Source organism: Eleginops maclovinus, chromosome 18 (genome assembly GCF_036324505.1).
Source record: "Eleginops maclovinus isolate JMC-PN-2008 ecotype Puerto Natales chromosome 18, JC_Emac_rtc_rv5, whole genome shotgun sequence".
NCBI lineage: Eukaryota > Metazoa > Chordata > Actinopteri > Perciformes > Eleginopidae > Eleginops > Eleginops maclovinus.
Window position 1 is genome coordinate 21,331,588 of NC_086366.1, and position 13,472 is coordinate 21,345,059.

At 39.5% G+C, this 13,472-nt stretch overlaps 1 protein-coding gene across 1 annotated transcript in view; it reads left to right on the forward strand.

Annotated features, from left to right (window-relative positions):
- ubash3bb (ubiquitin associated and SH3 domain containing Bb) overlaps positions 1-12,307 on the forward strand; it is a 43,585-nt gene extending 31,278 nt beyond the window's left edge. Inside the window, exons 2-14 of the mRNA XM_063907479.1 lie at positions 3,089-3,142; positions 4,123-4,309; positions 4,476-4,674; positions 5,533-5,702; positions 5,798-6,006; positions 6,401-6,545; positions 7,011-7,134; positions 7,237-7,356; positions 7,446-7,538; positions 7,627-7,771; positions 8,713-8,819; positions 8,939-9,048; positions 9,810-12,307. Coding sequence (XP_063763549.1) covers positions 3,089-3,142; positions 4,123-4,309; positions 4,476-4,674; positions 5,533-5,702; positions 5,798-6,006; positions 6,401-6,545; positions 7,011-7,134; positions 7,237-7,356; positions 7,446-7,538; positions 7,627-7,771; positions 8,713-8,819; positions 8,939-9,048; positions 9,810-9,947 — 1,801 coding nt within the window. The 3' untranslated portion in view covers positions 9,948-12,307. The remainder of the gene's footprint in view (positions 1-3,088; positions 3,143-4,122; positions 4,310-4,475; positions 4,675-5,532; positions 5,703-5,797; positions 6,007-6,400; positions 6,546-7,010; positions 7,135-7,236; positions 7,357-7,445; positions 7,539-7,626; positions 7,772-8,712; positions 8,820-8,938; positions 9,049-9,809) is intronic.
- The last annotated feature ends 1,165 nt before the right edge of the window (positions 12,308-13,472 follow it).

The window sequence follows — 13,472 nt, forward strand, 5'->3', positions numbered from 1 at the left end:
TCAAGATACTTAAACATGTGAATGTCCTTCTTGGTAATAAATTGGCACTGTGTGTTGTAACCTCTTCCACCAGTGTATGAAGTTGTGTGTGTATGCTTGGTTTTTATTTTAGAGGTCGTTAAGAGTGTGTGCCATATTAAAATTCACTTGTTCTGTATACACACACACACACACCACACTTCCCATCCCACAGGAACAACATCTCACGCCATGCTGAGGGAAGCTGTTAGCCCCCGAGAGATGAAAACCGCATTAGCATATACAAGCTCTTATCTCCTGAGTGGCACCTAATTAGATTCTGCGGCTCTAATGTGAACAATCTGATCTGCCTTTTCCTCCTCCTGCTTATCAGCTGTGCCTCCAAGTGCTGCTGAGGTAAGGACGGAGGCATGAATGGATAATTCTCTCCGCTTCTTTCATCATTTTTAATGCTTCCTGGCAAATTAAAACACGTGGAGTTGCCATGGCAAAATGAAAATTGAGCCATCTGTTTTCATCATTAGTTGCAACATTGTTTGTTTTGTGAAATCAGGACTTTAATATCTTCTTGAATTGGGAACGCTGTTTGAAGCCAGTTCAGTGTTTCCTCTGTTCTTTTTTTTAATGAGTTTTTTCAAGTATTGTAATTAGAATTATTTGACTGACTGACGGATTGATCACTCTCTTCAGTTCTTCAAAGTAGATAGTAAACACATTTTTAGAAAATAATAATATGCAGTTTGAAGTTCTTCACTCAAAACAGAACACACTTCAAAGTATTTCCTGAGTAACTGAGAGTCTTACGTTATGGTTAAGAGGAGTCCTTCATGAGTCCTCCTACGCATGCTATGTATCACTTTCCCTGAACCTGAGAAGAACTGACGCTTCCTCCAAATGCAGCATTCTTCTTATCTTGGTGACATGAATGTATCATTACTCATTTAAACTCTGACCTTTGAGATTAAGAGGTGGCAGTGGAAAATGCTGTGTTTTATTTCAATACAAAACTAAATAGCTTCCTTCTCCACAGACTCTATCTTTTTTTACGGGTCAGTTTGTTGGTTTGTCAGCAAGATTATGGAAAACTATTGGCACAATTTTCATTTGATGGCAGGGTAGAGCGTTGGCCAAATTTCAGGGCAAATCTGAATCACCCGTATAATTTTTCACTGATGGAAACGGCGTTGGCGGAGTTCTATGCTCTCCAAAAGCCTTTCTATTTGATCAAATTCATAATGAAATGAATTAAAGAATCATTACTCAACTCTTCCTCCAATTTGCAATCCATTCCGTTCTGCCCCCAGTTGGTCATTATTCTGCGTTACTCACATTTGGTTCGTCTCATATCTTGGTGACATAAATGTACCATCACTCATTGACAAACTCTGACCTTTTGCATTAAAATATAGGAATGGAAATAATATATAAAAACCTTGCGTAAATGAAAGCGTTGTATACTGAAAATGTAATTACTGCAACACAAAACTAAATTGTTACCTTCTCCTATGAAGTTATATTTTCGGTTCAGTTTATTTGATTGTCAGCAAGATTATTGGAAAAGTACTGGCCCAATTTTAATAAACTTGGGGAAAATTGAAGCATAGGCCAAATTTTGCAGTCAATCCGAATCACAGGGTGGATACAAGTATCAATTCTTACTTATGGAAATGGCGTTGGCGGAGACCTTTAAAAGCCGAATGTATTCAAAGAAGTACTACTCAATGCTTCCTCTGATTTTTTTGCAATATGGTTCCCCCAGAATTTGTTGCCAGTATTCTGTTCCTCATGGTGACATAAATGTACCATGACTCATAGAAACACTCTGACCTTTGGGATTAAAAGGTGGGAGTGAAAAAAATATATAAATCCTTGCTCAAATGAAAGTGTTCTTACATGGAAGTAGGTGTGTTTTACAGCAATCCAAAGCTAAATTGTTACTTTCTCCAAGTTAGGGTTTGTTTTTTTGGTCTGGCAGCAAGATTATGGAGAAACACTGGCCTAACTTACATTAAACTTGGTGAGAGGTAGAGTATTGGTCAAATTTCAGGGCGAATCCAAATCAAAGGGTGAATACATGTATTATTGTTTACTTGTGGAAATCGTGCTCTCCAAAAGTCCTTCTGGTTGCATAGGTATAGGATGGTTTTATTGCAATACAAAACTGAAGTGTTACCTTTTGCAAAGTATGGTTTGGTTTGTTGGGTTGTCAGCAAGGTTATGGAAAAAAATACTGGCCAGATTTTCCTAAAACTTGGTGGAAAATTGAAGCATGTGCCAAGGAAGAGTAAATTACATTTGAGGGAGGATACGAATCACGGGGTGGATACACATATTATGTTTTACTTATGGAAACGCGTTGGCGGAGTTCTACGCCCTGCAAAGGCCCTTCTAGTTCACCAAATGTATTATTAAATGTATTAAATAAGCACTGCTTAACATGTTCAGATTAACAGGTCTTGTGACTCGTGGTGACAAACCAACAGAACATGATCATCAAATCGTAATGTATTGCTTTTATAGCCCACAACATACTCTACACATTGTCAAATTTTAAGACCTCCAACAATTATATACAAAGATTTTTGTTCCAATAATTTTGTTTGTACCCATTTAGAGCGGCAGTATTCCATCAACAGCTTTAAACCTTTTTTAAATCCTTAAATCTTTAAAGCCTTAATTTTCCTCTTTAAATGTGCACAGAGTTTCCACATAGGTGTGGATTCACAACACTTTTTCTTTTATCTGCCATCTGCAAGAAAGCTCCTGAGGAGGCAGACTCCTGAGAAGATCAATGATTAACTCATTCAAATGGAAGTATCTTCTCCAGATTTCTCCTTGCTGCAGTGCTGGCTATAAATACTCCATTAATAAGGACATTTTCAGTCTACAGATGATTAAAATGTACATGAACATTCTCAGTGTTGTTAAAAAAAAATCAATATCCTGCAAATAACATTTTAAAGTACCGTTGGGCAACATACTTATCCCTGAATTGCTCTCGTAGGCATGTCTCGAAATTGAAGTAAATGTTGGGCGCTTTGGATTAAAGTGTCAGCTAAACAACCTGTAATGTAATAAAAATAACGTTTTTTTTCCTGCTCTTTTACAGACTGAAAGCTCTGGTATCAACAGGAGGTCGGAGTGTGCAAGCAGCATGTGACTGGTGAGTGGAAATATTGCATTTATGTATAGTTCATTGACATACAGTATACCCATCCCAAGTTACGGGAAATGTGTGTTATACTGCCCTCTGCTGTACAAAAGGGTACAGTATATCCTGTGTATGTTATTGACAATTAATGATTGTATTCATCTATTTCGAACAGCCGTTACCTTTCAGAAATGAAGTGCTCTCTCAGTGGCAAATAAATATAACAATTAATAAGATTTCAAATAATAATAATGATACATTTAATAGTTTCTTTAGATTCCTCTCAACAGATTTAATAAAAACAATACCAAATTAGAAGAACTCTACTAACTGGACAGTAGACCTGTGGCTCGTGCTTGAATAAATTCACCCCTATCGAGAGCTGTCCTGAAGAATCAGAAGCCTCAATGTTTTGTTTTTTTCATAACATTGACATTGAAATGCTTTCAAATGCATTTTGCATGCCTATTGATGTTCACTGTGTCTAAAACTGCTACTTCTGCAGCTGCAAGATAAGGATAGAATAATAATATAAGTATGACACTATTGTATAATTAGATTCCAGTGGTGGCTGCATATGAATGATTCAGACTTGTGTGAACTTTCGCAATATCTCCCAAGGGTTGTAAGGAATAAAAGTCTAAACGTATTAATAAAAAAAAAAACACCATGAAATAATTGCCTAAAATTCAATTAAAAATCCAATTAAAACTGGGACTGGGACCATTTGCGGCACGTCATCCCCTCTGTCTCACCCTTTCAATTCTGTCTCAACAATAAAGGTACTGGTTGCCCAGAAAAATCTTTAAAAAATAACAAATCCAACAAAGTATTCTGCTTCAATCAATTTATTTTTAGCATTTTAGCCTTTGCTCTCTTGCTTGCCTCACACCAAGGGCGCCAATAAAAATGACGACAGACATCCAAAGCATCATTTGGAAACCTCAATAGAAGCTTCAAAGTAACTAAAGTCTCTGTCCCTCTCCCCCCAGGCTCTTCTCTCATGTGGACGACCCGTTCTTGGACGACCCTCTGCCCAGGGAGTTTGTCCTCTACCTGCGTCCAAGCGGACCCCTGCAGAACCAGCTTTCACACTTCTGGCAGCAGAGCCGTGTCACATGTGGCAAAAACAAAGCACACAACATTTTCCCACACATCACCCTCTGCCAGTTCTTCATGGTGAGTTGGTCAGTTAATATCAATTGGACTGTGATTGCGTCTTGTGTGTTACCCCTCCATCTGACATGCACCATTACCATAACTTACCTCTGTCTGCACAACAAAGAACCATTACTTAAACAGAATTGTTTTCCATTTTCAATTTCCCACGAACCCTTCCACACAGTGTGCAGACCACAAAGTGGAAGCACTGTGCGAGGCCCTGCAGGCCTCCGTCCAGCAGTGGCGGGGTCGATTCCCCAGCCCGTTGCCTCTGGAGCTCTACACTTCCTCCAACTTCATCGGCCTTTTCGTGGAAGAGACGGTGGCCGATGTCCTGAAGCAGTTTGCCGCCGACTTCACCACGGAGGCCGCCAGGAAGGCAGGTAGGAAGCAATGGAGCCATTTACGAAGAGCATATCTAAAAGAAACTGTGTATATATATATATATATATATATATATATATACACATTTTTTATTTATTCATTTTCATTTGATTGCCCGATCACAATAGTGATTTTTGGATTGATTTTATTTTCCGGAGTTTATTGCTGGATAAATCTTTTTTTTAGAAGAACTAAGCCTCATATCCGTGGATATTTGTATGTGTTTAATGATCTTATTTTCTTGGGAGTGGACAAGTATGATGGCTTTATACAAATAGAAACATTTAGAAACATTTAACGATTTTTTCTGGTCGCCATTCACAACTCTACTGCGCCATCACTTCCTGATTTCCCACGTTGAAGTTGAGAGCCTTAGGAAACGCTCATGTAAAGTACAAGCACCACAAAATGCATTTAAGTACAGTGGTTGAGTTAACATACTTGGTTTCTTTTCACCGCTGGTATAGAGTTCAGCTTCAGTTCATCACTATGCCATGACCGTGTGATGCGTTGTGAGTGACTGTCTCCCCCAGCAGTGTCAGTAAATGATCGGTCAGGGTGGCGTTCGTGTCGGGTTATTAAAGATCTCGCTCATCTGTCGTTGTAACTCTCTTTTAAACACAAGCGAAAATGTGACTGACTGCCAAAGAGTATTTCAGGCAGTTCAGCGCCAAATCAGATTAGATCCGTGGCGTTGGCACTAACACGCTGTCATATTTCTGTTTCTGGTAAAGATCAGAGCATGTCATTTACATTTTATGTGGAAATGTTGAACGTTGTTGCTTTTACTCTCTGATGGTTATTACTCACCTTACTGAAACTTCTTGATCCAACAACGTATTATCTTCCAACTCCAGAGGTGCATGTGGAGCCTCATAAGAAGCAGCTCCATGTAACTCTGGCCTACAACTTCCCCACCAATCACCTGCCATCACTGGAGAAACTGGCCAAGGGCATTGAAGTTAAGCTGGGCTGTGATTGGCTGGCAGTCCTGTTCTCCCGGGACATTCGTTTTGCAAACCATGAGGTGGGTAATATTAAAAACCATACATACTTCAAGGTCAGTGATGCCTATTTATAAGAGGTAGATGTCACTACGTCAGTTAATGAGTTCCTCTGCAGACGCTGCGGGTGATGTACCCCTACACGCCTCAGAACGAGGATGAGCTGGAGCTGGTTCCCGGAGATTTTGTCTTCATGTCTCCAGTGGATCAGAGCAGTACCAGCGAGGGCTGGGTGTACGGGACCTCGCTGGGCTCAGGGCTGTCCGGCTTGCTGCCAGAGAACTACGTCAGCCTGGCAGATGAGTCCAACACCTGGGTGTTCCACGGGTGAGCATTGCACGACAGCCTGGCACGGGAGAGGGTCCTAAATATCCAAACACTATAAAAAGATTACAAAAAAGCATATGGTAGAACATTTATTTAAAAACATTGTAGCGTATTAGAGCCAGTGTAGGTTATACAATTTAAAAAAATACAAGTTATAATTACATTTGTAGCCCGGGAATGGGATAATAATATCAAAGGAAAAGTCTGAATGTTATCTGGGCATGTAAAAAAACTATTTAATACTAAATAGTATTAAGTTATGTACAGATGCAGGTAATAAAAAGATGTTAGGCTGTTCTATCAGCTTTAAAAATAATTTCCAAGAAAAATAAATGATCTTGTTGCACTGAATAACGGGTGTATGTTCTGCCCCCCCCCACACACACACACACAGCTCCCATTCCTTCTTCAGCTGTGGGCCAAGTGACAGGAGCAGTAAGGACAGAGGGATGTTTGACGGGCTGCTGGACAGCCGACGTCAGGAGAACAGCAGTCCTGGAGACAACCCCACCCTCAGTCTCATCTGTCATCCAATGCAGGTACGTTAGTCTTTATCACTGTTATTGTTCTGTTTTTGTGCATGCTCCCCCTAACGGCAGAAATTATGAAAAAAAGAATATAAAAAGGTCATCCTGGCAAAACCTGACATATTGAGGTCACTATAACATACACAGGGAGTTTAGCCTTTGCAGACCATTTACATGCACACAAATGTAACAAACTACCGGAAAGGGAAAACCTCAAAAAGTATAATAGGGCCTCTTTAAGACAAGAGAAAAAACAATTAGGATTAAGTTTAGGAAATGCATCACCAGAATTGTTCTGCTTGATATCACATCTTAAAATAAAAAAGTGCCTTGGTAACCGAGTGGTATGTATACAGTGCATGTCTTACCCCTCTCTATATCCATATTTATAGTCTGTGCTTTTACACTGCCACCTGTCAAACATAACGCCTGAATATTTGTACAAAGCAATGTACTGATGCATTTTATTCCCTGCAGGTCCTGCGGATAAGTAGCAGTCATTCTAGGCAGCCCAAGCGGACACTTTTCGTCTGTCGGCACGGGGAGAGGATGGACGTAGTGTTCGGAAAACACTGGCTCAACCTCTGCTCCGACAGTAAAGGTGAGAAGCAGCAGGCAGACAATAAGTCAAAAACATTCCTACCTTTCACTGCCTTACAGAAATGGCCTTACAGTTGAGAATGTGTGCTCTGTGGTTCTGCAGGTAGATATGTACGCTCCAATCTGAACATGCCTCCCAGTTTGCCGCTGTGGGGGGGACAGAGAGATTACGACATGGACGCTCCCATCACTGTGATCGGATCCACACAGGCTCGACTTGTGGGTACGTCACTAAAATAGTTGTAAATAAACACATGTTGACAGGGGAATAAATCATTTTGTTTAATGTGGCTCATATGTGCTTCTTCTCAGGTGAGGCTCTGTTAGAGAGCAACACAGTGATCGACTTTGTGTATTGTTCTCCCTCTCTGCGATGTGTTCAGACGGCACAGAACATCCTGAAAGGTGAGAGAAGAAGCCAAGCGTGCCTGGATTTCCTTTTCACTTTGAAGATGAGCTCTAAAGAGTTGTGTTGGTGTATGTGTGTGAGCAGGTCTGCAGCAGGACAGTAAGCTGAAGGTGAGAGTGGAGCCGGGGCTCTTTGAGTGGACCAAGTGGGTCTCGGGGAACTCCCTGCCTGCATGGATCCCCCCCGCTGACCTGGCTGCAGCCCACTTCAGTGTGGACACAACATACAGGTGATACAAACAAGGCAAACAGTTAACACGGTTAAAATATTGTGTTCATTAGACATGTAAAAGAATGTGTCATCTGCTAAACGTCCCACAGTTTTACCAAGTCATGCCTAGATGTTTGCTTGTCAGAAAATAATAATTGATAGGCAGTAGATCACCTGGTAGATAGGCACCCCATGTCCTAAAGACTGAGTTTTACCCGCCTGGGTTCGAATCTGGGTGTATTTTAAGCTGTTCTATCAAACATAGGCAAAAATCCCACAAAATAACCTTTAAATTGAAAAAATGAAAGATGTAGATAAGGTAATATACGGTTTGTTTGTGCAGTTTAGATGCACAACATGCAGCAGATGTAGTGCTGTTAAACTGAAGCTTTCTAACTGAAAACAACAGCCCCAATCCACAGTGCACTTCTGATAGAATCTCCCTTGTCACCGGCTTGAGTTTCAAAATAGGATACATGTATTTATAATCCTTGCAAGAATTGAAGTAGTCATCACATACAGAGCATATGGTACAACTAGTTTGTCGAAAAGTGTGCTTCACTTACTTATATACAGCAAGTGAAGCACAAGACGGAGGAATACCGGTACAAAGCAGTATACAATGTTTTGTTCAGATTAGCAAAGGCCCACGTCAGAAATTATCACACTTGTCATATTCCTATCTTCATACAGGCTGAATCATCATGTTAATCGCTGTCACATAGCTTATCATATGCCTAAAACAGTGTGTCATGCTTCTCTTCTAGGTAATCATACATCCTGTCGTACTGTTATACACTTGGGCCTTCGTTATCATGTGCACCTCTGCCCCTGAAAGAGTACATTCAGTATTTTCCAAACAACTTCCATTCGAAGTCCATCGAGTTTAATATTTTTTCAAAATATATATTTTTTTATGTACCAGTGGTTTTCTAAATATCTGTGTTTGTCTGGATGCAGACCTCTGATCCCAGTCAGCAAGCTCACTTTGTCCGAACCTTACGAAAACTACATGAGCCGGAGCTACCAAGTGACCAAAGATATCATGTCAGACTGCAAAATCACTGGTGAGAAACACACAGCCGAGCTCCTGCGGGGAAAGGAACCTTATACTTCATTGTTTTGCATGCTCATGGGTTTGTCCACTGCTGATGTTCCATCCTGCCTGGGTTTCCACTCTCCGCAGGAAACAACGTGCTGATTGTAGCCCACGCTTCTTCCTTAGAGGCTTGCACACGGCAGCTGCAGGGCCGCGGCCCACAGAGCGCCAAGGACTTCATCCAAGTAGTCCGAAAGGTCTGTTCAATAGATTTTTTGCTTTTATACATTTCCTATCCATCGATCATTACTCCATTTGGTTCCTTCAGTTACTAGAATAGAAAATAAATGACCAACTTGGCTGGATAAATGAATGAAAATACCATACACATTATTTAATGTAGACATATACAATTATTTTGCATGCATATGGAAAACAACAGTTAAACTAACAATTGTTTTGCCTTTTTTTCATTGAACAGTACATCACCATTCAGAGGCTATATATATATATATATATATTTGTATGTAAAATGTAAATGAGCAGAGTAGGCAACTTTAGATGTGTAGATGTACTTGGTAAAGTAAGAAATGTCTAAAAGTTGGAATATATGGATCATATCTAGTAGAAGTGGCCCCCGAAATGGCCATATTTGAAAATGTATGCACCATATCAAATAAATGTAATCACACAAAAGAATTCAACTACAATTAACAAAGACATCTTTTCTTTTTTTATTCTGAAACTTGTTTTTTTCGTGCCACAACATGGCAAAACGTGTGCAAAATGTCGAATGAGCCACTGCAGGGTTGTGTTAATAAAGAAGGGTTCAATAAAAAAAACTGAAAAGTTGTCATAACAAATGTAGTTACAGTTATTACAGTAGGAGGTAAAACCACTTATCTTAGTGATCATTTCCTGACCTAAAGTTCTTACATCAAGCTACTTCATCCAAAAACATCTTTATTTCTTTGAACTTCTTCTCAAACTCATCATTTCTTCTTGTTCTTGCTCTTAGATCCCCTACCTGGGTTTTTGTTCCTGTGAGGAGCAGGGAGACACAGGGGTTTGGCAGTTAGTGGACCCTCCCATCCTCCCCCTCACACACGGACCAAACCACTCCTTTGACTGGAGGGAGACACTGACACAAGAATGACATCTAATCTGAACTCTGTCCAACCTGATCATACTGTGCTCCTTCCCCTCTACTGACTGCAGGAACAAATTTCAGACCAGTGCCGCTAAAATACTGGAAGCTTTCTCTTTGCCGCCTCTTCACACAGCTGGTGGCTCAGCAGTGAGGCAGGAAAAAGCTTCCTGCCTGGATATGAAGAAAAGTCGCAGCCGATGAATGGTTGACCAACTGACTGATCTTACTCGGAGGCTGAATTAAATAACAATTTAACAAATGTCCACTTACAATAATAACATTAATTTCATTGTTATTTTTATTTTTGCAAGTAGAGGGAGCTTTAGTTAGTTTGGGAGTAGGGGTGTTGGCTGCACTGTGTGGGAGAACTCTCACTGAACTCCAGCTGACTTTGTCATCCCAGTCTCAAAACATTTTGTGAAATAAGCACATTTTATAACAGATAATATTGTCCCATGTGTTGAGAAAAATAATTGATTACCAACAAAAATGCGTGGATTTTTGTTTTTATAAACAGACATCTGTATGGATGCAGAATCTGGAGGCAACATGCCAAAATGTTGTAATTGGAAGCATTCTGGTTTCTGTTTGTAGTCTGAGCATTTTGAGCACTATTGACCAATTATTTTTGAACGTGATTCGCTTGCACGCAGCTAAAATGTCTGTGAGAGTGAAAGAGGCAGAACTGCACTGCCTGCCTCCAATTTTTGAAGTCATCAACCATTTTCTGATGACAATTTAGTTTTTATTAAATAAATAAATGCTGTTAAGTCAGCTACTTGTTAAAGAACCTGATTGCAGAAGTCGTCTCTTGACTCCAACTTAATTTCAATGTCTCAATTTGCTAACTGTACTATCATTTACTGAGGCCTCTCTCGAAATCAGCATTGGTCTCAAAGGCTAATTCAATTCTGAAATATCAGACTGATAACCCATGGGTTCTGTATCTAACATTTTAGGTACTTGTTTTTTTCAGTTAGACTTAAGAGTATTTATATCTTGCAGGCTAAGTTTATTTCGAATAAATAAAATATCTATTTCACCAAGGCACATTTTTTGGTTCCCTAAATATGAACTGGATAACTCAAAACTCAAATTGGTTGACTTTCCTATACCTAGCTAACCAACATTAAACATTAGCTGTTAGCAGACAAGGGTACATATTTAAACCTGTTAGAATGAAATGTTTAAATGAGGTCTTGCTAATATTAGCATGACCAGGCTAACCATGCATTTGTTTATTATTTAGGTTTTAGCATTTGATATTAGCCTGTCATCATGCAATAATAATCAAACATGTTATGCTAACATTAGCATGACTAAGCTTATGTTGCCTTCCAATTGGGTTGTGGTTAGCATCTTCAAGAAAAAGATATATGGATGGTTGACGTCATTATGTATTTGCATTTACTGCATTACCTTACATGCTTGTTAGCTTACTCAAATGTTTCAAAGACACATTGTTTCGAATGAACAACTTTAACAGCAAATGTATTGTGTACACATTAGGACCCCTGTCATAACCACAAGCTCATGAGTTCCGTCTGACTGAGCATTAGTTCCAATATCTCTGATGCTAAATCTTGTAGCACATGAGTTTTACTTTGGATACTGTAAACCATTTTGATTCTGTAGGATTTAAACCCCACTAAAATCTAGAATGTAACAGAACAAATTAGCCTCCAAAATGGTTTTACTGGTGTGTAATGCATTTTTTACAGCCTCAGTGGGTTTCATTTCTATGGCTGTAGACTTGGTGGTTGCAGGTAGATCTTTAGTCCAATGTAACTGAAAGTGTGCTTAGTTCACAAAATGTATTGAGATTTTTTAAAGAGAGTGTTATATCATACAGTAAATTCCCTGCTTTCGTGTAGAGATCCCAGCAGTAATTCACCGTTCATTCACCCCGCTGCTTGCCCTTCTTCAGTGAAGGAAAACATATCAGTGCTGGCTTCACGTCTTCATCAGGGACTCGCCTATTTTCGTAGCACATCCAGTACAGCAATGTCTTCTGTCTTTAATGTGTTGTATGTAAAAGGAACAACAACTATATAACAGCACAACCTGCACTATTGACAATCATACAGCAGCTGCTTTATTCTGTTCCGATTTTTTTGTTTTGTAAGTTTGTTAAATGTTCTTCAAAATTCAGAGTAGCTGTAAGTCATCATATTTTAGGGGAAAAAGTCTTCCAGTTGCATTTTTATTTATTCATCAACTCTTCATTGTTATAGGCAAAAATATTAACAGCATGCACACTTTTTATGCTCGGTATCTCAGGTGTTGACTGCATTTGAAACATGTTCCAGTAATTGAGTGACTGTGTTGTTGTGAGTGCCTGTTGGGAATAAAGTGAAGTCTCCTGATGTTATGACTGTCTATCCAGGTACAGAAAAGAAGCTGTTTTAAAGAAACAGAATGTTTGTGGTGTAGTCATCACAGCCTTATTGATAAAAACATCTCAGGGTAACATTTTTGAGCCTCAGAAAAATCGTATCACAGAATTAACTATTATTTTTCCTGTCTATGACATGAGGTGCTTCTAAAGTCATATGGTTCCAACCTAAAGACAAATACACTTCAAGTATGGCTCTTATGGAGACCAACAAAATCAGAACCTGTAGTTGTTACAATACCATTATTCTAGAGTACATTTTGGTCCATTTTCTGACAAAATCATCCAATTGTGGAAGACAAACTATCACCTCTTTTATTGTATGGCTGTTTGGAACTCCACTTTTATTGACTAAATACAGAGCCTTGCAAAAGTATTCACCCCCCTTGGCTTTTTATCTATTTTTGTTACATTACAACCTGTAATTTAAATGTTTTTTAATCTGAATTGTATGTGATGGATCTGCACAAAATAGTCTAAGTTGGTGAAGTGAAATGAGAAAAATATATTTATATAAAAAATATTTTTTTTAAATAAAAACTGAACATTGGAATGTGCATATGTATTCACCCACTTTGCTATGAAGCCCCTAAAAAGTTCTGGTGCAACCAATTACCTTCAGAAGCCTCATAATTAGTGAAATGAAGTCCACCTGTGTGCAATCTAAGTGTCACCTGATCCGTCAGTATAAACACACCTTTTCTGAAAGGCCCCATAGGCTGCAACACCACTAAGCAAGAGGCATCACACCATGAAGACCAAGGAGCTCTCCAAACATGTCAGGGACAAAGTTATTGAGGAATACAAGTCAGGGTTGGGTTATAAAAAAATATCCACATCTTTGATGATCACCCGGAGCACCATCAAATCCATAATTTTCGACTGGAAAGAACATGGGACCACAACAAACCTGCCAAGACAGGGCCGCCCACCAAAACTCACAGACCGGCAAGGAGGGCATTAATCAGAGAGGCAACAGAGAGACCAAAGGTAACCCTGAATGAGCTGCAGAGTTCCACAGCAGAGACTTGAGTGTCTGTGCATAGGACCACAATAAGCCGTACACTCCATAGAGCTGGGCTTTATGGAAGAGTGGCCAGAAAAAAAACATTACTTAGTGTTAAAAAATAAGAAGG